This window comes from Crinia signifera, chromosome 7 (genome assembly GCF_055691185.1).
Source record: "Crinia signifera chromosome 7, ASM5569118v1, whole genome shotgun sequence".
Taxonomy (NCBI): Eukaryota; Metazoa; Chordata; class Amphibia; order Anura; family Myobatrachidae; genus Crinia; species Crinia signifera.
The window spans coordinates 27091686-27116943 of record NC_139223.1 but is presented as its reverse complement, the minus strand read 5'-3'; the positions used below and the strand labels follow the sequence as shown (position 1 = coordinate 27116943).

Below are 25258 nucleotides of genomic sequence, written 5' to 3'. Positions count from 1 at the left end.
GTAGGTTAGATGGAAATTGCGGGATAAAAAAAAACAAACAGTGGTAGATACCATTTACTACTTCTCATTGGCCAGTTATAGTATTGCATTCATATCTCACTGCAATCTAGACTGTCACTGGATTGCTAATTAGTCCTTTGAGTGCGCAATTTCATCATTATTACCCAAACGGACTCATGGCGTAGTATTTGCTTGATGCCTAAAACCAGCTCACGTGTAATGTTCCACCTGAGGGGGATGATGGAGAGAATCCTGCCCCTTGACCACATTTTCCCTTACCGCCAAAACTGCTAGCACAGGTTTTTTTCTTTATTTTTATTGGCTGGTGACCTAAAGCATATATATATATATATATATATATATATATATATATATATATATATATATATATATATATATATATATATAAGAATAAAGTGTGCGCTGCGGAATATGTGTGCGCTATATTACTAACTTAATAATATTGCCACTGATTGTGAAATTGGACAACTTTAAACAACACCTGCATGCTATCACCAATAGCACTGACTGTTTTATATTATAACTTTAATATTCTGAATAACAAATCAGCTTTAAGTAACAAGCACAAACCCAAGCAAACAAAATGACCTGTCCCTGCCATGACAGAGCAGCCCAGCTGCTGAAGTGACTGAGCTTTGACGTCACTCCCCGCCAGGCTGCGGCACAGAACTACATATCCCGTCATGCCTTGCGCTATCTTCCCCACCTGGTTGGCTGCGTCTGCAGAAACTGAAAGTGCTGTGGGGTACGGGAAGAGAGAAGGCCCAATCCGCAGCAGCAACGACTAACAGCGCGGGAAACAGCAGAAATAGTAATTATCACGTAAGTTATCGCTGTATCACGCTCTGCATCCCAGAGAGATCCGTCCCTAGGCGCATATTACGTCTGTTGGACATTCCCCGGGTCTGTGTGAGAGGAGGAGATCATGTGGGTCTCTTACTGGAAGTTCCGGCCCCTGTGTCTGTGCTTAGTGGTAACTCTATCAATGTAATAATGTACTCTATCTATCTATCTATCTATCTATCTATCTATCTATCTATCTATCTATCTATCTATCTATCTATCTATCTATCCCATAGAGGGGAGCAAGTGACTCTCAGCTGAAATCTGGACATGCTGTCACATGTAGTCCACCAACAGCTGGAGAGCTCCTGCTTCCACCTGCCTACACTGTATAATGCACCTGAACCCGCCACCTCCACTGTTTGTGAGGTATCTGATTATATACCATTTGCAGGCTGTAGGGCAGGCATGTCCAAACTATGGCCCTCTAGCTGTTGTGAAACTACACATCCCAGCATGCCTTGCAATAGTGTTAGCATTACCTAACAGCAAAACTGTGGCAAGGCATGATGGGACTTGTAGTTTCACAGCAGCTGGAGGGCCATAGTTTGGACATACGTGCTGTAGGGCATTGTCCTGTATATATGGCAGGGCTTCGTGCAACAGTAGATATATATTTTTTTTTTTATGTAATCAAAATGACATTGACAAGGCCATAGCGATCAATATGTCATCGCTAACAAAGACATGTATGTTCTGTACATTACTGGTTCCTCTGTGTAAATCCAGTGGGTACACTTTAAGGAGTTGTCGTTTGGAAGATACAGAATATTTATTAAAGTTGGTTTATTCAAAGCTTGCCCATTGTTATGCTTCCATCTGTTGAAGGGTCTTTCTCGGTCATTAAACAGGTGTATCTTGAATCCTCACTTGGTCCCTATCTGGGTGCTGAGTATACAGAGGCCAACATGACTGGCGCAGGCTCCAAGAATCCGCCTGTTCTCTCGTAATGATTTTTCGGAGAAGTCTTCTAGCGGTCAGCAGGCTTAAGCTTCCCATTCAACTCGCCGTTCGCCATTGCGCTCAGAAATATGCAAATATGACCCTGAGGATTCCCGTCCAGAAGGTCTTGTGCGTTGCTGAGAAAAACGATGCAGCTAAGGGGATCTCAGATCTTCTGTCCAACAGCCGCATGAGGAGGGTGAGACTATGCATGTAGTGTTTTGTTTCAGAAACTCCCCTCCCTGCTACTGGCTCCTTTCACGGGACCGCAGGACAGGAGCAAAACACACGCAAACTATTCCTAACACCTAGAACAGTCATGTGCTGCATTTTCTGCAATACACTATTGTACTTTTTCTGTCTTTGCTATCTACAGAGAGAAGGATTTTCCAAGTTTAACAAGATCTATGAATATGAATACCACTTGTTCGGAAAGGTAATTAGTGATCCATACTGAGCATAATGCAGGCATGTCCAAACGATGGCCCTCCAGCTGCTGTGAAACTACAAGTCCCATCAAGCCTTGCCACAGTTTTGCTATTAGGGGATGCTAAAACTATGGCAAGGCATGCTGGGATGTGTAGTTTCACAACAGCAGGAGGGCCACAGTTTGGACATGCCTGACTTAGGCCCTTATTCTGGTTGGTGCGGATATGTCCGCGTGCGTTCGTTCCGCCGATGTTTTGTGTCTGCGCATGTGCAGAGGCATATCTGCGCATGTGCGAAAGGGACATACGTCCAAATTCCGCATGAATTGTTTACACTACGAACAGGGGGAGGAGAGGGGCGTGAAGGGCTGTTTGGCCTCATTAACATATGCATACGCCCCACGTTTCATGGGCGTTCTCATGGAAACGCTGGGCGTACGTATGGTAATGCGGCAGTGACGCACGTGTAGGGGGCGGACATATGACATGGCCGGATGTCAGCTGCCCGCCCAGATCCCTGCTTTTGCACTGAGAAATGCCCGTGTGGTCTGAGCTCGCGGGAGCTGCCTGACCGCTCGGTCCTGCATTCGATGGTATGCGACTATCGAATGATGGGGGAGGTTCCCAGAGATGGAGGAGGTGTATACATGAGAAATCAACTCGTGCTCTGTGCGGTCAGCGGCTTACCGCATTCGGACGGAGTGAGCGATCCGTAGGGAAGGCGGGGTTTAGGACGCACGGTCCTGGCCGCATATTCGGCTCCAGCCGCACAGACCAGAATAAGGCCCATTGTGTTCCTATAACCAGGAGAACAAACAAATGAGCAAGGTGCCCCAACTTTCCTCTGGAGTGCAGGGAATGGGCTCAGCATTTTGGTTGACTGTAGCTAGGGAAGAAGGATCCACTTCCTCCAGTGGCACCATCCCCTGATTTCCCAACCTAATTTTGAGACTTTACTTTGCATGTGCTTATATCTGGGGTTGCATTGATAGTGGGATGGGATGCAAGACCTTTTTTTTATCCACATAGCCTAGATCAGGGGCAGACAGTGTGCAGCACTCCAGTTGCTGTGGAACTACACATCCCAGCATGTCAAGCCACAAGATTGCTATTAGGGCATGCTACAATGGTGGCGGGCATGCTGGAAGGTATAGTTCCACAGCAGCGTTGTCTACATGTGGCCTAGATGATTCATACAAATTGTGCGAAGGATGTTACACATCGGTAATTCTCATAACTGACAAATTAATGACCGAATTCCAGAGGCTAACAATGGCCGTTCTGCACTGAGTTGATTCTCGGATGTTCTCTAGACTTGTTGCAGAGTAAATCCAATTTATGTTCAATTATTAAACTGTTGATCCTTGTTCCGATTTTTGCAGGACGTAACGGTCATCATGACCTCAGTGTCTGGACATTTGCTGTCGCTGGATTTCCAGAGTCACCTAAAATCCTGGTTGGTATTAATTTGGTATATTGTGTCCAACTCCCGTTGGGGGTTGGGGGAAATCTCATGGCCCCACTGAAGTTTGGTAATAACGATGCTCATATTGATTTGCCACCCAATAAACAACAACTGTGGGGATTGTATCAGACTGGCAGTAGTAATTGTTGGCTATTGAGTACAATGTGGATTTCTCTTACAGCAATGCCACGGGGACACTGGACCGTAAGATTGCAGGTTGGCTGGAGGATTTATCACTTAAACTATAACTGTAGCTTTATATTGGAACTCCTCCCCCCTACAACTCCGTAATGCGATTGTCCTTTAAAAGCCCTTGAAGTGAGGCACATTTTTGGGGGATACTCAAAATGCATGCTAGGCACCCTGGGGTGCAATAAAACACTTGCATGGGGTATCTCGGGTTGGTGATCCAGGCCTAAAATAAATTATTTAAGGTTAAAGTGGTATTCAAATCCAGTGCACGTGGCTGCCAACCATCACATGTTTAAATCAAACCACAATTATGCCCACCTGAACATAACTGATCCACAGGGTGGCAGATAAGCCCAACCAACTTTATTTCATTTTTTTTTTATTTAGCAATAAGAAAATTTGGGACTAGGGGTGAAAGAAATATCTGATCCTCTAGGGCGCTGTGATTCAAGAATGTTTGGGAACAGCTGGCTTAGACCTTTGTTTATTCTAGTGGGGGTGTGACCAGTACCAGTCCGTGTGTCATTCAACAGCTGGAGAACTGTACGCTCTAAGTGGGTGTTGCCAGAGGAACGTGTGGACAGAGGAGTAGGTAGCTGCACGTCTTGTTCCACCAAAGCCAGGAGATTGCCGCTGCATTTGTGGAATGCAGTTGCAGGGGGAGGAGCTCCAATTTAAAACTACAGTTGGGTAAACCAATTGGGGCAGATGTATTAAGCCTTATAAAGGGGGAGTTGATAATGCACCAACCAATCAGCTATGTTTAAAAAAAAAAAAAAAAGACAATGTACCAGGCTTAATGCCTTCGCCCCATTGTTCTATATTGCAGCTTCCTGAAAATGGTTTGAATAAAATCAAAAACATAACTACTACTCAAAATCATACAATATAGAATCAAACACGCTTTGTTCACTGTATAAATTAATGTTCTGTGTCCAGGCACAGCTGTAATCCAGTCTCCCTATTTGATGCTGAGGTTGAAAAGATCTGTCCTGATGATTTTGTAAATATCAAGGTAAGATGTGTATGGCTTTAGTATTGAACATGACTTTGCCAGAGCAGATTACACGGAAGTCTTTATTTTAAAAAACAGTATTCTAGCTCCAGTGGTAGTTCTGGATAAGTGCTGCAGTAGGAGCATGTTGTGATTTTTAAACAACCAACATCTCCCCTGTCCCTTCTAAATGTAATGTAAAAATAAAGGAAACTACTGTACATAGTGATCATGTGTTCCTATGAATCAGACATTGAGCGAGATACGATCGCTGGGATGCCGGACTAATGCCCGGTACACACCAGGACCATGGTGCTCATGAGCGGGTCGTCACAGGAACGCATGACCTGCTCACGAGCTGATGGCGCTGCCGACCCACCGTGAAAATGCAACTGATGTGATCGTGACCCCCACTCACTACAATGGCGATTTCTGAGATTCTACCTGCAGCAGCCAGGATCTCATAAAAGAGCAACCGACCCGCGGGGCCGCGCATCGGCTCGGGATCGCATCAAAAGGGCAGCGAAACGGCCCAAAACATGGCAGATTTACATACAGTCGGTCGAGATTGTATCTAAATTGGCTTGTTTTGGGCCATATCGTCCTGGTGTGTACCCCACATAACTCTGAGTTTTTTAAAGGCCAATCATTTACAAGGAGTGGTTTTGCGAACTCTGAGGTCAGTGTCTCGCTTCCTTCAGATTGTAGAAGCTGCCTCTGCTGTCTGTGGCTCCTGCTATAATAGCCACCAGTAATTAGCCTACCTAGCCAGTAATTAGACTGCTAGCCAATCACAGGCCTCATGTTGGTTACTATGCTACCAGTCATGACTACTAAGAGGGGGCTTCAGTGAGCCAGAGCACATGAGGCTGTTTCATTGGGATATAACAGAACAGTATTTATCATCTGGTACCAATTTATCTGAGTAGGGCGATTGATAGATCATCTGCAGGCTGTTCCTTTTCTGGAGTACAGTATAGGAGGAAACGCATTCTTAAGGCCCATACACACTGGGCGACTTTGAGCGGACAGCCGCTCAGTTTACCCACTTGAGCCGCCCAGTACGTATGGACCTTCAGGAAATCTCTGAAGTACAGATTTTAAGAGAACATTTCTGTAATTACAGAGGACACTAGAACGAGAGGTTCGCCAATGCCAGGCTCTCATCATATGGACGGATTGTGACCGAGAGGGGGAGAACATTGGCTTTGAGGTTATCCATGTCTGTAAAGCAGGTACTGTGCCTCTCTGTATGTTTGACTTGTTGTGCGCTATTGGAACATCCTAAGTACTTATGGTCACCTATACAAGAAAAAAGGACCCTGGGCGATGGAGAGTTGGATACGCAGTCGTTTTTTCTTTCCTCAAATTCACCTCGGAGCTCTCATATCCAGAACACTCTCAGCGGATAGTATAAAAAATAAAATAGGTTGTAAGATGGGAGTAACCCATGTAAAGGTTTCTTTACGATCGTCTCAGGTTGCCTACAGTGTGGTATATTGCCATTATCCACACTTTAAGGTACTGTGATTCCACCTTCCATCCCAGCTGTTTAATTTCTGTTTAATAAACATTGTTTGGATTTTACTGAAAAGAGGATTCTCTCTTTCCATTTTTATGACCATTTGATATAAATATCATTCTGGAGGTTTTGCACCATTAAGCCAAAGATACCTTTATATGCATGTTCCGGCTATGTTATGAAGTGAGTATGGTACGCACCTGCTCTTGAAAATTGTTTCCTCTTGGCACATGGTGAACCTGAGATGATTGTAAAGAAACCTTTACGGGGTTACCCCCAACACACTAGTGTGAGTGAGGGTACGCATGGTAGCACCGGCTCCCCCTTTATGTTCAGAAAATCATGATATTGTAGATCCATCTTACAATCTATTGTAATTTATTTTCTTCATATACCATCCACTGAGAGTGTTCTGGATATGAGAGAAACGAAACGACTGTGTATCCAACTCTCCATCGCCCAGGGTCCTGTATTCTTGTCCGGGATTCCAATATTGTGGGGATTGCGTGGTGATCCCCGTTTTTAGGACTTGGCAGAAGGAGAGACGGTTGTGATTTTTCTACTTTGTATTGTTACTTATGGTCACCTTGTTATCTGGCAGTGAAACCAAATCTTCAGGTGTTCCGAGCTCGGTTCTCTGAAATCACCCCTCGTTCTGTCCGCGCGGCCTGCGAGAACCTAGCGCCGCCTGACCAGAACGTCAGTGACGCTGTGGATGTGAGAATGGAGCTGGACCTTCGGATAGGTAGGTGTCTCGAAAGCTCTGATAATCGGTTGATTTCTAATCTCAATGATGGTGAATGTGGCTTAGTTCAAGTTGCTCCTGGCTTAAAAATAAGAACCTGTGTGCCCCATTGCAGTGTGACATGATCTGCACTAGATGATAATTTGGGCGTCATTTGGGGGATCTTAATCTGTGACACTGATCACTAAACAGCTGATGTCCCCCCAGGAGCTGCTTTCACCCGGTTCCAGACCCTCCGCCTTCAGAAGATCTTCCCTTCAGTGTTGGCCAGCCAGCTCATCAGCTATGGAAGTTGTCAGTTCCCCACACTGGGATTTGTAGTGGAGAGATTCAAAGCCATCCAGGCATTTATTCCTGAGACCTTCTACAAGATCAAAGGCAAGCTGTCTGCAGTAATTAAGAGTGGAAATGTCATTCTAACGAGATACTGTGTGGGTTATTCTATTAGCTACAACCGTGCGATCATTCATTGCGATCAGACTTTTTGCAGCCCACTATTGGGGGAATATCCTGTTGCCACTGGTAGTTCACCGCTTGACAAAAACAAGCGAATATCGCAATTTTAGTCCAATGGTGTTATCAGGCTATCCAGTTATAACCCGCTTCTATGTGTAGTAAATGACCCGTTTTCAGGCGATAACTCTTGGGGTCAGGCATATGTTTCCAGACCCTTGTGTTCTCGCAGATAAACCTGATAGCGATGGTTATCGGGGATTCAGCATCAAGTACAACATAATCCCCGATGATTAACGGCACTCAGGGCTTGTTGGACAGCCCTAAGTCTGTTACGACTTAGACTTTCATATAAATGTACAAGAGCTTCTGAGCTGCATTATGAAGCTTTTAATAAAATAATATGTAGCTAAATCTGTCTCATTCTTTGCTAAGAAGTGACAGGAGTAGAATACATTGTGGAGGAGTACAGTATATCTTTCTGGAAATGAAAGGGCGAACAGAGGTCGGAAAAAGTTTCACTTGACCTGCATTGACTGCCTGTATCAATCGGGAGAGACTTTAATGGCATTAAGGCAAATCTTAACTCACTGGCATGCTATGCTTTGCCATTTGACCTTATTATCTTTATAATTGTATTGTCCAGTAACTCATGAACATGAAGACGGAACTGTGGAATTTAGCTGGAAGAGGAACCGACTTTTTAACCACACAGCCTGCCTGGTTCTGTACCAGATCTGCATGGAGGTACGGGAGCGATGCCCTACATTTAGACTGTGTCATTGTAGTATTAAAGGCTACGTAGGAAAACAAAATCGTCATCTGTTACGTCCATATGAAATCTGTTTTCCTGCAGTCACTGGTGGGAATAATACAATGTGAAACACTGTAGAATGAAGCCATACTCTGCCCTCGTTATCTTAACGAACAACTGCGAGATCAGGCGGTGATTATGGCGTTCTGTCTATACATCTGGGACTCATTGTTGTCTTTTTTTTAGGACCCCACAGCTACTGTCGTTCAAGTTGGGAGTAAACCGAAAAGCAAGTGGAGACCAGTAGCTCTGGACACTGTGGTAAGTACAGAGGAACATAAATAGAATTTCTCCTGTGTTTGTCTGTCCTTCCCTGTTAGAATGTAAGCTCTCACAATCAGGGCCCTCTTCCCTCGTGTGCTTCTGGTTATGTACCCTGTACTTATCCTCTATTCTATACAAGGTGACCATACACTGCTGTGACTTTGTGCAGCAGTATATGACCAGCCGATTCCCTCCCCCCCCCCCCCCCCCCCCCCCCCCCCCTCCCAAGCCGCCTTGGACCTTCAAGTACTGCCGGAGACTGTCTGATCTCACAGATCCTATGTGCAGCACTGCGATCTAGTGGTTCCGATCTGATGCACACGGATCCGCGGATCGGACCTAAAACACATGCGATTTCACCTGATTTCTCAGCCTGATCCATCGGTGAGATCTGGCCAAATCGCACTAGTGTATGGGGCCTTATGTCACTGTTTGCTTAATCATTTATGTACTCTGTAATCGGGTGCTGCGGATCCCTTGTGGCCTGTACTAAATCCTGGATTTGGACAAATTGTAAAAGTTTTTTATTTTAAGGATTCATATTTTTGTCCTCGATAAAATATAATAAGCAAAGTGTGGTGCGTTTTTTAAAATGTATTATTCAAGATAAACATTTTATAAAGGATGAGTTTGCACTCCAGTTTGTAGACCTGTTTTCTGAATCCTCCACTTTGGGGTGCAGTGCTACCTTGGGGTGTAGAGGGGGCGCTGTGGCTTGGGGGGAGCAATGATGGAAAATAGACTTCTCACGGTGGAAATGTCAACAGTGGACATCACAGGGTTAGGCTGCGGTTAAGGTTAGAGCTTTAACAGTAGAAGAACATTGTCTATATCAGTGGTGTCTAACTCATGGCCCTCCAGCTGTTGTGGAACTACATGCCCCACAGTTTTAGCAATCCATTATATAAAATCTGTGTCAGGGCATGCTGGAACGTGTAGTTCCACAACAGCTGGAGGGCCATGACTTTGACCCCACTGGTCTATATCATCCATGGTGACGTTTTACATGTCATCATTCAGTCCATGTCGACATTGCCTACCGATCCTATTACTCTTAACTCTATGTAATTCCCTGGTTCTTGGTGACAGCTGAGTTTGGTGAACACTGAGAAGATGACACCATTGTGTGGTATTTTTATGAATGGTGACACCCTTGTGTGGTGGTTTGTATGAACTGTGACACCGTTGTGTGATCTTAGTATGTAGTGTGTGAAAAACAGACAAACCTGTAAACTGACACTAATTCAGGATACATAAGTCATAGGGTCCGAGCTAGCCAGAATCAGATTTTTTTTTTTGTAAAGTGCCAATCATTTACAAATTAAAACCAGGTTGGTTTTGCCTTGTAAAAGATTGCCGCTTTAAAAAAAAAAAAAAAAATTGTCTGGCATCTGCACACTAGCTGCGGCCGATATAGTTAACCATAGTGGCCGATAATGTGCGCACCCACTGAATGATATCGGCCGTCATTATCAATCAGTGGCGTCACCAAGGCCCGCTAAATATGCAGGTCAGTTAGCTATATCGTTAAGTTGACATGCATGTTCAGGAGACATTAATTATCGCTATCGACATGCGGGAACGTGCACACTTAATGATATTAAGTGTATAAACTAGGCGATATTGTGAAGCCCCTTTCTGAGCGATATCTTTCATAATATCCTCTAGTGCAGGGTTTTTAACCACTATGCCGTGGCACACTAGTGTGCCTTGAGCTGTTATCAAGTGTGCCCCCAGATCTAGAGATGCCCAAACCAGTTTATAGGCACCACCAGTCCAACTGTTATTTACTGGTCTCTTCTTTTCATGTAAAGGGTCAATTTATTTTATTTTTGTTACCTGTGGGGACCAGTGTGATTGTTTTTTATATGGTGACCAATAGGTTTTTTTTTTTCCTGTGGGGACCAATGTGTTTTGCCCTGTGTGGATCTCATGTGCCTTGGCAATTTTTAAATCTTATTAAAAAAGGTTGAAAATCGCTGCTGTAGTGAGTATTGGGCTTAATTTCACTTTCATATGCACACCCTACTAAATGGCGGCCCGCAGACCCCTGGTATTCTACCTCTTGGAGCCGTAGGCAGACATTGGGGGATATTCAATCAAATTCAAATAGGATTCCGACAGTCCCGGGCCATTTTCGCTCAGCTTGACAGAAACTCGACAGCCAGTATTCAATGTTTCAGCTGTCCAGTGTTGGAAAGTGGGTGTGTTGGCGAAAACGACCATGGATTGTCCAAAAATGGCTGCGAATTTGACAATCCGTGGCCGTTTCTGACAAAACAGATTGGATCTGTTTTGTCGGAATCCGCCTTCAATGCTGTTGGAAATAACAGCTGGCATTAAATATCCCTTGTTGTGTTCAGTCTAGAGCAGGCATTCCCAACCACGGTCCTCAAGGCACACCAACAGTGCAGGTTTTGTAGATATCCAGGCTTGAGCACAGGTGACTTAATTAGTATATGAGTGATTCTGATTAAACCATTTGTGCTGAAGCCTGGATATCACTAAAACCTGCACTGCTGGTGTGCCTTGAGAACCGTGGTTGGGAATGCCTGGTCTACAGGATCGCTGCCTCTGTGACAGTTGATGTTTGTATATGAACCAGTGCAATGATTTGTGCATTTATACTGTAGGTAACCGCTTCACTATTGCATTATCCAGAGACTGCTGAGCTGATGTTTGTCTCTCATTCCTCTGCAGGAGCTGGAAAAACTGGTTTCCCGAAAACTGAAAATAGCAGCTAAGGAAACCATGAAAACTGCAGAGAAGCTTTACACACAGGGGTAATTCCCACCTGTTACACGTATATGCCAGGGAACGAATACTAACGAGATCAATTCTTATGACATTGCATTCAAGAACTCTGTAAATATGCTGTAGCACTTATAGATCAATGTGAGGAAGATATTGTGAGATGTTTAGAACCCGGCAGAAGAGGTTTATTTGGCTTAAACTGGTAGCATTAACGATTCCAACATTCTACAAAGACCGCTCATTAAAAAAACGACTATTCTTGGCAGGAGGGATTTGATACATGAGAGTTCTGATACCTGGGGTAATATCTATAATTCCTATTGTACTAGGCACTAAAATTATCACTTATCACTTGGTTGCCATGGGAAACTCCACCATGTTCCCTGTGTACCAATTGACAGATGTCGGTGATTGCGAAACCGCGCTATAGTGCGTATTTTACCCCAAATTGCGTGGACACCGTTTTAAAAACAGAGCGGGTCCCCGGTGATGCGCTCTTCTGTGGCTATACCCCCCCGGTAGCTAAACAGCATTGTGATGGGACCCAGAAACAGTGGAGTAGGACCCCAACTTTATAAAGTGTGCGCGATCACCCCACATCATTGTGGTGTTGTCTCACATGCTCACATGGTTTTTATTTCCAGCTATATCAGTTACCCCCGCACCGAGACCAACATCTTCCCCAAGGACCTGAACCTCACAACGCTGGTGGAGCAGCAGACGCAGGACCCTCAGTGGGGCGCGTTTGCACAGCGCATCCTGGAGAGGGGTGGGCCAACTCCAAGAAACGGAAGCAAGACTGATCAAGCCCACCCCCCTATCCACCCCACTAAGTATGCCAGCAGCCTGCAGGTGAGCGTGTGTGTGCAATAACCAGGAGCCTGCATTACAGTGCGTCAAATGAATAAACCGAGGCTTGAACCCTCTATTGCCACGTCATTTTCTGCTTCATCACTGTGTCTGCAGGGAAATGAGCAGCGCATCTACGAGTTCATCGTGCGTCACTTCTTGGCCTGCTGCTCCCAGGATGCTCAGGGGCAGGAGACCACAGTGGAGATTGACATCTCCGCTGAGCGGTTTGTGGCTCATGGCCTGATGATCATTGCCAGAAACTATCTTGAGGTCTACCCATACGACAAGTGGACTACGAAGGTGAATAAGGACCGGAAAAAGTATTTCATATTATCATTATTATAATTATTGATTAAAAAATAAATAAAAACAATTGACTTATAGTGTTTATTTGGTTTTTTTTTTGTATGTAGATAATCCCGGTGTATGAGATGGGTGCCCGGTTCCAGCCCACCACGGTGGAGATGGTGGATGGAGAGACCACTGCCCCTCAGCTCCTTACAGAAGCAGATCTTATCGCCCTGATGGACAAGCACGGGATCGGTAAGTCGGTCCTGCCTACAGAAGCACTGCCGGATCAGCCGCTTGCTGTGCGGGACCTGCTATAATTACCCTTGTGATGGGGTGGAACACTTAAGAGCTGGGGTATTCAGCATGAAGCCCTTGAGCCGTTGTGGAACTACACATCCCAGCATGCCTAGCCACAAATTTAGGGCTTTCTTAGGGCTTGCTAAAAATGTGTTGCAAGGCAGGTTGGGGTGTGTAGTTGCACAGCGGCTGGAGGGATGGATTTTAAATACCGCTGCTTTATTGTACATGCTGAGAATAAGGAAATGTTGTTAATTTTAAAATTAAAATATGTAAATGGTAAACGGTTTAGCATTTGTTCACAAAACCAAAGTGTTCCTAGCAATACCTGTGCACGCTGTGAATTCTTACCACCAGTTAGGCTGCTTTAGACCTGATTGGTTGCAAATTATGGGGCAGATGTATTAAGCCTTAACAAGAGATAAATATAAGGGTGATAATCAGCTCCTTACTGACTTTTTTCAAACACAGCCTGTAACATGGCAGTTAGCAGGTGATTGGCTGTAAGTTTATCTCTCCTTATCACCCTTGCATTTATCTCTTGTTAAGGTTTAATACAGTGTGTGGGCCTAAAAGTTAGTTACCATCATTTAATATTATTTTGAGTTACACTAACAAGATTAACCAACTACAAAGCAGACCACTCGAGGACGACAACTTACCTGATTACGCTCCTAGGGATATCAACCAGAAGAATTGCTAATACTATATACTGTAGTACTATATTGATCCCGGTAACCTATGTGTCCATACTGTTGCTTTATTTCTGCAGCAGTTAATCAGCAGTAAATACTCTCCTTCAGGATATTGTTTCAATTATTTCTTCACACTGTAGCAGTAGTGGAAGTGATGCTGCATGAGTAATACTGCTTTCAGACCGCAAAAGCCAGGTTGCACCCGGGATTAGGACACGGGTCCCATCCCCGGAGTGACACGGCATTTGCGGTCTGAAAGTGTTGCCGGGTTGGTGATGTCACACGGGATGGAGCTGAGTGGTGGCTCATACTGTGAATGGGACCCGGGTTGACCCAGGCACCCGTTCACACTGCACTTGACACGGGTCAGAGCCGTGTTCAACCCTGGTCAGGGTTGAACTCCCGTGTTGCTCAACCCGAGATGGCCCTTTCAGACTGACGTCGACCCGTGTTGGGGCCGCAAGGACACGACAATAACCCTGGTCTAGAGTGCGGTTGGAAAGTGGTATAAGATTCATATAGACGGGTCCCTTTAATGCTCGATTCACCAGTCTGCCCATTTATAGTGACCCACACTAATATTCGTTGAACAATAACTGTTCCCAAAATAACATATTCTGCATCAATAAACCCACATCGTGGACATATGTTTTTATTTTCACACCAATTGTATATTCATCACTGTTAACAATAATAATGTTTAATATTTTGCTGTTTTATAGAATAACGAATAAAAGTTATGTAATTATATTCCTTGTCCTATTTTTGGATCACTCGGCAATTGAATAAATCTACTTAGACTTAATTAGATGCCATCCTAGAGTGCCCGCTATAGGAATACTTTTTTTTCTTGACTGGAGTGTGTAGTTTCACAGCGGCTGACGGGACAGATTTTGAATACCACTGCTTTATTGTACATGCCAAGAACAAGGAAATGTTACTTCTTTTGACATTTGAATATGTGGTTTTGTTCACAAATGCTGAACCGCTTACCAAAGTGTACGTAGAGGTAGCCGTGTATGCTGTGATTCCTAGACCTGATTGTGCCCCAAATTACTGTTCATCTGATCAAGGAAAGGAATATCCGTTTGGGCATCTGATTTTATATACAACCCCTAATGGCGCTTCTGTCTGTATATGGCTATTTCTGAACATTAATGGACACTGGAGTTCTATTTCGGTGCCTTTTTAAGACTTGGAAGAGAATCCGCTTTCTCACCTCTTCAGTCCAAACTGTGGTTCTTCAGCTATTGTGAAACTACGAGTCCCATCATGCCTTGCCACAGTTTTGCTATTAGGGAAAGCTAAAACTATTTCAAGGTATGCTGGGATGTGTAGTTTGACAACAGCTGGAGGGCCGCAGTTTGGACATACCTGGTGTAGAACATGCCCTTTTGTCGTTACTCCCTCTGAGTTTTGCGTCTTGTGGGACATACGGGGCTCAAACAACCAAACTGCATAGAAAGTCGTTTGTTTTTGTGATATATAAAAATACATTTGTCTCCATAACGTTATTGTGGTGCTGCATATCTTGTACATACGTGTGTGGTTTCCTCTTCCAGGGACGGATGCGACGCACGCTGAGCACATTGAGACCATTAAGTCGCGCATGTACGTGGGTCTCACACCTGAGCAAAGGTTTCTGCCCGGAGAGCTGGGGATGGGGCTGGTGGAAGGTGAGGAGCTCATCTGATCTCAGAACTGTTGGCATAGTCTTTGTGTGTCCAGAAACCCGTGCACGATCAGTTCTCACGTCTGAGAGGGCTGCGTTAGAGATGCATGTTCGCGGCTGAAACTTGAGTGCTCATCGGCAAAGACCAGTTGCATTGCCGACAACCACGGTCACCCGCAATCCTCATTGTATCTGCCTAGGTTATGATTCCATGGGCTTCGAGATGTCCAAGCCTGACCTACGAGCCGAGCTGGAGGCAGACTTGAAGCTGATCTGCGAAGGCAAGAAGGACAAGTTCACCGTCCTAAGGCAGCAGGTGCAGAAGTACAAGCAGGTCTTCATAGAAGCTGTGGCCAAAGCCACCAAGTAGGTTGTGTTGCGATCTCTTCATCTCCATTCCAGGAAACAGGTTCTCGCTCCTTAAAAACCACAATGTTCTCCCCTTTAACAGGCTGGATGAGGCATTGTCCCAGTACTTTGGCCAGGCTGTGCAACATGTGGAACAACACGAGATCTATGCGGAAACACCGCTGCCAATACGGAAGTGCCCGCAGTGCAGTAGGGATATGGTTCTGAAGAGCAGGAGAGACGGAGGGTGAGCGAAGCCTCAATAGGGTTAATGTCCGTAATTCAGCCCTGAAACAGAGTCGCAGATACCGAGCTCAACAAAGTCACATGTTCTGAAATTATTCATCTAGATTCATATGATTTGAGCCATTTTGATTTCCTTGCTTGTATTCTGTATCAGACTGTAAGTCACCTTATGTCTCATTGGTTCTGGATAACCGGACCGACCTGGTCGCCAATACCATGGTCATAAACTAGCGCTCAACTGCGTCTAGTTAGACATCTAAACTTGGTTGGCCGCATTTACATAGACAGTGACGCTAGGTCGACGGAAGTATCGATGGGTTCGTGGTCTACAGTAGCAGGGCCGATATGAGTATTTTGTCTTTTTATTGGTGCCGAATGTCAGAGGGATGCCCGGAGACACTGTATATGTGCACAGTGTCCCCTCGCATGGCACACTGTGTGTGCCATACTTCGGGCATGGTGCCTCACTACGCTCAGTACACTATTATAATCTATGTCCACTTGGATGGTAGAGTAGGAACCAAGTGGACCGGCAACAACAAAAAAGATACGTTTGTGTCGACCTGGGTCAATGCTTTACTTCTGTCGGTACAGGGTCACTGTGTAAACACGGTTGACCAAGTTTAGATGTCTAACTAGATGCTATTGACCTCTAGTGGTCGACCATGGTTTTGTCGATCTAAACCTGGTCGATCCACTGTCCGGATGCCATCTTATTTGTGCTGCTATAATATCTGGGTGCGTTTTATTCGCATAGTGTGTGCGTGTGTCACTGTGTTAGTGTTTCAGCCCAGCGTCCCTTATACGTTGTGAGTTAAGAGCTGGTGAACTGGTCGAACGTAATAGTTCACAGTGTTATCCCCACAATGTTGTCATCAGAATGTCTGAATGAACTTGCATTGTTGGGGGTCCTTTAGGACTGATAGTGTTCATTCTAGCACCCACCATATTTGAAAACCCATGCAGTTCCTCTTCCCTGCCTGGGACGTCGCTGTCTGCTGTAGTGCTTCTAGCACAGTGTAGTCTGTATATCCGCACTGATATGCAAACCAGACCTGTGCTAGAAACACCACAGCAGACAGCGATACCCCAGGCAGGGAAGAGGAACTGCATGGGTTTTCATATATGGTGGGTGCTAGAATGAACACTAACTGAGGTTGAGAACCACTGTTCTACACTATGAGTTTATATGATGCCCGTCGCTGGTCACTGTTGGCAGCACGCTGGGGATGTTTGCAGATTGCTTTATCTGTGACTGGAGGATTTAAGTGCAGTCCACCCACTTTAGCTCAGTCTGTTCCTCCTCTCGCTCCAGGTTCTACATTTCGTGCTTGGGATACCCGGGCTGTAAGACTTCAATCTGGTTCCCCAGCTCCGTGTTGGAGGCGTCACGTGATGACAGCGTCTGCGAAGAGTGCAGACCTCATCCTGTACACAGGTGAGCGCAGGCCGTAACCGCACGCACCAGAAGCGCTATGCTGCTCATTACTGATACAAACAATGGTATTCCCGTGTATTGTTCTTTCATACTGTGGGTCTGATTCAGAGTTAGACGCTAATGCCCCCCTCAGCTGCACATGTGTGCGCGGATACTGTGGGTCACTGACAGCTCTGCCAGTCCCACAGGCTGTGTACAGAGACCTGGCTGGCGGAACAGTTGATTACTTCTGAGCAGCCGTATGATTGCGCAGTGCAGCCGCGAGAAGCGAGATGATGGAACCGCTGCTTATGTGTATGGGATCTCAGATGGAGACTCCACGGAAACCATCTGCGTTTTTTGCCGTCGCGCTGCATAACCACCCCCCAAACCGTCTCTGGCTGTCAGTCACTTTCCAACTAAATCCTCCGCTGTCTGTCGCGGTCCACGTGCAATGCAATCGGAGAGCCGATAATCTCTTAGCTGCAAAAAATTTCGGGTTTGCATCCATCTCTGAATCAGGCTCTTTATCGTGTACCAATATTTGGTAATCCATGTGCCACCAGCGTATGCGCTCTCGCTTGCGGTAATGTATAGAGGGGCAGATGATGCCTGACAAAGTGATAAAGTGGAAGGGGATAATGCACCAGCCAATCAACTCCTAACTGTCATTTTTCAATCACAGCTGCGTTATCACCTTCCACTTTACCAGGCTTAATACATCTCACCGATGTTCTGTGAACGACTTCTGACCGTTTATAGAAAATTCCGGTGGGCAGGACTCGCAACCCTTACGGTTCCCATAGTCTGGTGCGTCTGCCTTTAATGTTTCCGCTAGCCCCAAAGACTACGCGGGAATTACTTCTATGTTTCTTCTATTACAATTTAGCGTTTTTTACATGATACATCGGCCTCATCTTCCTCTTCTGGGCTTGACCTTACATCACCGGTGACTGGTATCGCACATGCGTTACGCATAGACATACTGTATAAATTCTGTTGTGAACGATGTGTCTCCTCCTCCCGCAGACTGAAGCTAAAGTTTAAGCGGGGTAGCGTGCCCCCGCTGATGCCGCTGGAGTTTGTGGGGTGCATTGGTGGCTGTGATGAAACACTTCGGGAAGTCCTAGACCTCAAATATCTTCAGGGTGGCAGCAGAGCCCCCCAGGCTGGCCCACAGGAGAGGAATCACTTGCGGGAGAACCGTGCAAATACGGGAACGGCCAGGGGTGGCCAAAGCCGCCAGCCGCCTGCTAAGAAGGAGAGGAATCCTAAACTGGTAACTCCAGCTGTCCCAAGAAGTGTGCCACCGCCCACCGCTAGCACAGAGAGCAATGAGGTGGTCTGTAACTGTGGCGTTAGCGCCGTGCAGCTCACTGTGCGCAAGGAGGGGCCCAACCAAGGACGCCCATTCTACAAGTGCAATGGAGGAAATTGTAACTTCTTCCTGTGGGCAGATCAGGACAGTGGGGCTGGCAGGAGCAATCCGGAATTTCAGCCGTCCGGAGGGCGCCCCTCAAATTCATTCAATAGTCCACGGATATCAGGAGGGCTCGGGGCCGGTGGAGAACCCTGGAACGCGGAATCTGGGGGACAGGTCACTTGTATGTGCAACCAGCCGGCTATCACACGTACTGTGCAGAAGGACGGGGCCAACAAGGGCCGACAGTTCCACACATGCGCTAAACCCAGAGAGCAGCAATGCGGCTTCTTCCAGTGGGCGGACGAGAATGTTCCTCCAGGTGAGAGCATGGTGGACGGGCGCTATGGCTCATGTGGCCACCTTTCCTGATATGGGATAATGAAGTAAGCGAGGGTGATTGATGGGGGCAAAGCGACGGCAGCGGACGTGGGGGTGGTGCTTCCAGATGGTGCAACTCGCTCATCGTCACTGGGGGATTTTCAGCTCAAAGTAGCTTAAAACGGGAAAACCTGAGTTACTTAGAGCTCAAAATCGCCTAGTGTGTATGGGTCTTAGGAAGGGCTTTTTTCATCTGATTTGAAACATGGTGGTTCTAAGGAGCCAGTGTAGGGATTTGCAGTGGATCTGGAGCTGCGAGAGGCAGTGTCCATGTTGCAGCAGCATTTAGGACAGGTGAGCCGATGGGCGAGGGGGCATGTCCGATAGGAGTAGGTTGCATGGGGTCAGAGTGGGAGATAATGTAGAATAAAGGGCAAATTCACCCAGCTCAGCACAAATCCAGTAAAAGAAAAAAATAATTCCCATGATGCTTTTTCCTGGCATTAGATTGCATTTATATCCTGCCGTTACAATACAGGCCAGGTTTTCTATCCCAGCCTTTTCTGGATAGTACATTAACTCTGTCTCTCTTGATCTAGGGGGCGCTGGTGGAGGCTATCCCAGCACTTTCGGAGGGGGCGCTGGTGGAAGCTATCCCAGCACCTTTGGAGGAGGCTCTGGGGAGCAGCGAGGATTCGGAACAAAAAACAAGCGTTCTGACTACAGCGCATCAGGCAGCGGCCCAACTGCAAAGAAACAGCGGACGTGTGGCATCTGCCACCAGCCGGGGCACAACAGGACCAGCTGCCCCCAGAACAGATGAGAAGCTTCCTCCATTCTCTGTCACCATCTGACTCTACCCAAAGCCTTTCCTGGTTGATTTTAGATTGTAAATGTTCTTTTCTTTACTTCTGTACCTATTACAACTGTGGTATGTCCCCTCCTTATTCATGGACAGGGGAAAGCTGCTCTCCTGTGCTCTAATTGTGGCAGGGGATGGTCACAAACAGCAGCGTCAGGTTCCAAACACTTTTTAGGTGAGTATGCCCAGCCCTTCCGGGCATCAATCTGGTCGGGATCCCAGCGTTGGTGTCCTGACCGCCGATATGCTAACCAGATCACCTCTGGCAGACTTGCTGGGACTTGTAGTTCCATAGCAGCTGATCCGATGCATCTGTGTTCTCTTTGCACTTTTGTGGCAGTGGTGGAACAGGGATGGTGGAAGGTATTAATTAGAATTGCTGTTGCCCGTGGATACAGCCGCACTAGGCCATCTATATTATAATGCTCCAGTGCAACCACCACTGTTGTAAATTACAGCAATCAGAGTGTATGTTTTGGTTAACACCGATTTGAAAATCTAATTAAATGCTGATTTGGTTGCCATGGGTTACAGCGCATTAGCAACCTACACCTGTGTTGCTAAGCGAGCCCCAGCTTGTTTATGTTATCAAACTTTGGAGAAAAAGGAATATTTTAAGTATTTCCATGTGGAAACCTCAGGTGGAGTTTTAGAACTACTGTGTTCCGTTTATCTGCACCTTACAGTTTTAAAGAGCAACTGCTCAGGTCCTTCCTGGTCCTGTCTTTTACCCATTTAGAGAAAATGGAGTCCAAAAGGGAGTTTTCCCAGCCAAATTCACACATCTGCCTCAATTTGCTGCAGTGGGATCTACCCTATGGGATAGCGAGCACTTTTAAGCAAAAGAGGTGCAAATCGGGCCAGGCGAAGGGTGGGAACCAGGCTACTGTTGTCAGCGTTTATCCTCTGTGCTAATCACACATTTACCCCCCCCTTCACTCACAATTGAATACCTCTTGCCCCTCAAGTGCCTGGAACATCGCTAGATCTACACTGACTGATACCAGAGGACAATAGCTATAATATTTATATCTGTCTTTTGAATCTTGCAGTCGTGACCATGCCTCTCGCAGAAGGAGGTGTAATAATGACCCGCTTTTTGTGCGGCTCTTATATATAGTCTGTTTACACCTCTGCAATTGTTTTTTTAATAGCAAAATAAAACTTTGTTAAAAGGAACAATTATATTGTGAGTTTATCTAATAGGAGGAAATAACAGACTATTCTCTCCTATGGGGTTGTCCGCAAGTCTAGTCTTCCATCACACCAAGTGCCTGATGGATCCCCAGCCTTCACCCAGTCTGTGACCGGTGCCAATGGTCTCTGTCCTGCAATGATATCTGTACAAGGATTCGGCTAAGCGACCCATTCCTGCTGGTTGTCTCTCTGGTAGGAGCCATTTATGATTGTCTGCATATAGGAGAATGATAAAACAAATAATGGATTCTGTTTCTTCTAATAAAAATAGGATCTGTATTTTTGCATTGCATTCTGGAGCTGCCAGGGCTTTCTGTGACTTGTAGTTCTTCAGCATTTTGTATTACCAATTACCTGGCACCACATGCACAATGATATCAGAAACAGCTCCAATGCTTTTCAATACTGGATTGTTTGGAAGGCCCAGGTTCCAACGGGCTGCTTAATGGGCCCCATACATCAGCAATCACAATTTATGGATTTTCAGATATAGGGATATTTTGGCCAGATAAATGGATTTTACAATCCATCTGACTTTGCCCACACATTACAGATTTATTTCAGTGATCAGCAGATTTTTCCATCTAAAGATTGCATCTTTATATCTGGAAATTGCCCAATCGATTGTCATTTCAGCTGTTCATAATGTAAATAGATGAAGAAGACGAATTGGGAATGCCCACACATATAAAAAAGATCCGCAGATAATACCAGATAATTAAACCTGTTTAAAAACCTGATTAAGCAATCGATTGGCGATTTTGATTGGGATTGCCAAAAGGGGGAGCCCACACATCTAAAATTAATTGTGGCAATCATCTCCATATCTGAAAATTGTCACAATTAATTGCTGATGTATGGGGCCCTTTAGGTTATGATCGGGGAATGTGGCAGTTAGGAGCAAACTGGCAGGTGATTGAAAGCTAACTACTTTATCACTGCACGGGCTTAATGAATCTGCCTGAGATCTCTAAACCCTTTTCTGACTGGCCACAATTCGGATTAGTACAAATTCTGGTTTTCAGCGCTCCCAGACCAGTGTGGAAAGGGTAGTGCCAGACATTCCTCAAAACTGGAGCATGTTGCCCCACGTTTTAGAGATTGCTGAGACCAGGCTGGCTGTTGCTCCTGCAGAGTGATCTGATGCTGCAGCCGCGGACACAGCAGCAGATAATACCCAGTTCTCACTGCAGCCAAATTCCCGGGTCTAGCATGTAGACCCGGGAATTTTCCTTTTAACACAGGATTTTTGGCAGTGTGAACGGGTTGCAAATCCGGATTTCATGCACGGGTAAAACCCCTTCTTTTTACCCGTGTCTGAGATCCGGATATGCAGACACGGGTTGACCCGTTCACACTGCCGAAAAACCCGTGTTTAAAGGCAAATTCCCGGGTAGAAATTATTCACCCGTGAATTTGCCTTGCAGTGAGCGCGGGGTTCCAGCACGTCAGTCCCTGGCATTTTAATGCTGGGTAAAAGGTGTGTGTGGGGGCCGACCATTCAGCCTGACATTCTTTGAATCATTAATCACATCAGAATGGTCCCCTACTCTGCCCTTATTCACTGTATGTCCCCCACTCTGCCCCCTCCACCGTATATTCCCTTACCATCTTTCTCTGTATGTCCCCCAGCCTGCTCCTCCTTCACTGTATGTCCACCATTCACTCGGTGTTCCCCGCTTTGCACCCATTCACTCTGTCCCCCACCCTGTCCCCCCTTCTCTGGATGCCCATCACTGCCTCCATTCACTGTATGTCCCAAGGCCTGACCCTCCATTCACTGTATGTCCCAAAGCCTGACCCTCCTTCACTTTATGTCCACCAATCTGCCCCCATTCACTGTATGACTCCCATTCACTATGTCCCACAGCCTGCCCCCCCTTCTCTGAATGTCCATCACTGCCTCCATTCACTGTATGTCCCCCAGCCTGACCCTTCTTCACTGTATGTCCCCCACTCTGCCCCCATTGACTGTATGTCCCCCTGCCTGCCCCCTCCCTTATCTGTATGTTTCCCAGCCCCTTGTGTGAGCCAGAGGACGGAGAGGCAAAGCAGGAACTGAAAAGACAGGAGATGCTTGGGCTCCCGCCCTCCTCCACTCTGCATGTTACGGGAACAAGCTTCCCCCTTGCTGCACCCCCTCCCCACATACTGCTCTCACTGTGGCGGCCAGCACCTTCTCACTGCTGCAGACAGCAAGGTAAAGGCACGCTCGCCGGGGCTCCACCTTCACCATCTGATGCTTCACCCACTTCTGTCTGGAGGCTGCGGGCCGCTTGAAATGACAGCGCGGGCCGCAATTGGCCCCCGGGCCGGACTTTGGACGTGCCTGCCCTAGTGGATGGTAGGGCATGAAATACCACCTGTCTGTTCAAAAAACAGTGGAAAAACCCCATGTCGCCCGGGGGCAGCAGCATTGCAGGCTTCTGTAGGAGCAGTATAGACAACACAGGTGTGACCGGACCTCACAGAAGAGGGTGACCCAAAACGTGGCAGGTGTGCGTCTGACTTTCCTGCCACATCGCAGGGCTGGACCAAGTGCTGGGCACATCCCCCACCTCACCTATTAGCTCCAGGAGCTGTAGTTTAGCAAGTTTGCTCTAAATCAGGCCTTTATGTTCTTTAACCTCTGGGTGCACACTAAGGAGAATTGGCTTATGGTAACATTTCCAACAACAGCTGCATAAGAGAACATACAAACTCCACTCACATCACAGAAGGGACCAGCACACAGCTGGAAGAGGAACTTCTATGACCCAATTGCTATATGAATTCAGGGGCACGCTGATCAAGATGCATTTGTCAGTTGCTACACCCTAGGTCACAGGTTCTCAAACGCCGTGCACAGGACCCAATACTCTCCAGATCTCCTGTGGCATTTTAGAATGTGACAGTCGGTAATCCACAGCACCCCTGCCAGGTGACCAGGAAAACATGACCTGTGTGAGGTTCTGAGGACAGAGTTTGAGAACCACTGATCTAGGTAAATATCCTAAAATTTGGAAGCCAGCCTTCTACTTACACAGAGCTAAGACACAGAACCTGTCAGTAAAGTCCTTCCAATTCTTCATCAAAAACCAAGCACTGACCATGTTATCCAACAGTGGCGCAATGGTTAGTATTGCTACATCTTCACTGCTGTCATAGGATTTACTACAACCAGTCCACGCTTATTAAGATATCATAAGTGTGAATACAGTCTTAAGCTGGGTACACACTAATAGATATATCTACAGATAGATCGGACAGTGTGTTCTTTCAAACTGCCCGATCCATCAGAATTGACATCACAAGTGAGCAGGCACATTTGCATATGCCTGCCCACTAAGCTGTCAATCATCGCCCGCTCTCAGAAAGTCTGTACATGTGGATTGCCCATACGCAAAGCACCGATATATCGGGCATCAGCTTTGTTACAGAGCTGATGCAATATATCTGTGAAGGACATCATTCACAGATATATCGCTTGTTCACACTGGCCGATGATAGATTGTTATATCGGCCAGTGTGTACACACTTTAAGCAAAGCAGCATTGTAAGGTATGGGCTAAGTCCCCCTTTTCACAATGACGCTGCAGGGGGGCTTGTGCGACAGGGTGAATGTTTGAGCTCAGTGCTGTCCAACTTCAGCTCCAAGGAACACTCCATGCTTGGCAGATTATTTAGTACCATCTTAGTTTTTTGGACTTACTGAAGCAAAGGTCCATACACACTGGGCAATTGAAACAGGTAGGTAAATTGAAAGGTGCAGCCTTATTCTACAGCACCTTTGAATTTACCTACCTGTTTCAATCATCTATTATTTGTTTGGGAGTGGTAATCCCTTCCCCCTGCCCGATGCTGGCAGGGGGGGGGGGCTTTCCATAGCACAACACTATGCAAAGCCATCCACAAAGCCGCTCATCTGCTGGTATGGTGCGTGCATCACCACTCACCGCCGTACTATACACACTGGGTGTCTTTGTGCTGGAAAGCCGCTCAAAACACCAAGTTTGAGTGGCTTTCAGCTCAAAATCGCCCAGTGTGTATGGGCCTCATGAAGTCACCTGTGCTCAAGTATTGCAATTCTGGACTGTAACGTTAAGGTTCTTGGTTGGAGCTTTCTCTAGTGCCAACCACCACGTTGCTTACAGGCGTTTGGAAACCTTCCCATTCATATTGGTAGAAAGAAGCTCTTTAAATAAGAACACTGGACACAAATAG

At 46.2% G+C, this 25258-nt stretch overlaps 1 protein-coding gene across 3 annotated transcripts; it reads left to right on the top strand.

Moving 5' to 3' along the window:
* The first annotated feature begins 706 nt into the window (after positions 1–706).
* Positions 707–21347, top strand: TOP3A (DNA topoisomerase III alpha). 3 transcript variants are annotated; one of them, XM_083152642.1, is made up of 20 exons: positions 707–843; positions 1716–2005; positions 2183–2242; positions 3617–3690; positions 4831–4906; positions 6012–6120; positions 7009–7152; positions 7360–7530; positions 8252–8352; positions 8606–8680; positions 11384–11466; positions 12082–12289; positions 12404–12589; positions 12703–12832; positions 15135–15248; positions 15445–15610; positions 15696–15839; positions 17154–17276; positions 18285–18997; positions 19596–21347. In XM_083152642.1, exons 2-20 carry the CDS (start codon positions 1814–1816, stop codon positions 19817–19819), a joined length of 3093 nt encoding a protein of 1030 aa, XP_083008768.1. In that variant the 5' UTR covers positions 707–843; positions 1716–1813; the 3' UTR covers positions 19820–21347. The 3 variants fall into 3 exon arrangements, with proteins under 3 accessions (XP_083008768.1, XP_083008769.1, XP_083008771.1); XM_083152643.1 differs by lacking the exon at positions 707–843 and adding an exon at positions 881–1008; XM_083152645.1 differs by lacking the exon at positions 707–843 and adding an exon at positions 889–994.
* The last annotated feature ends 3911 nt before the right edge of the window (positions 21348–25258 follow it).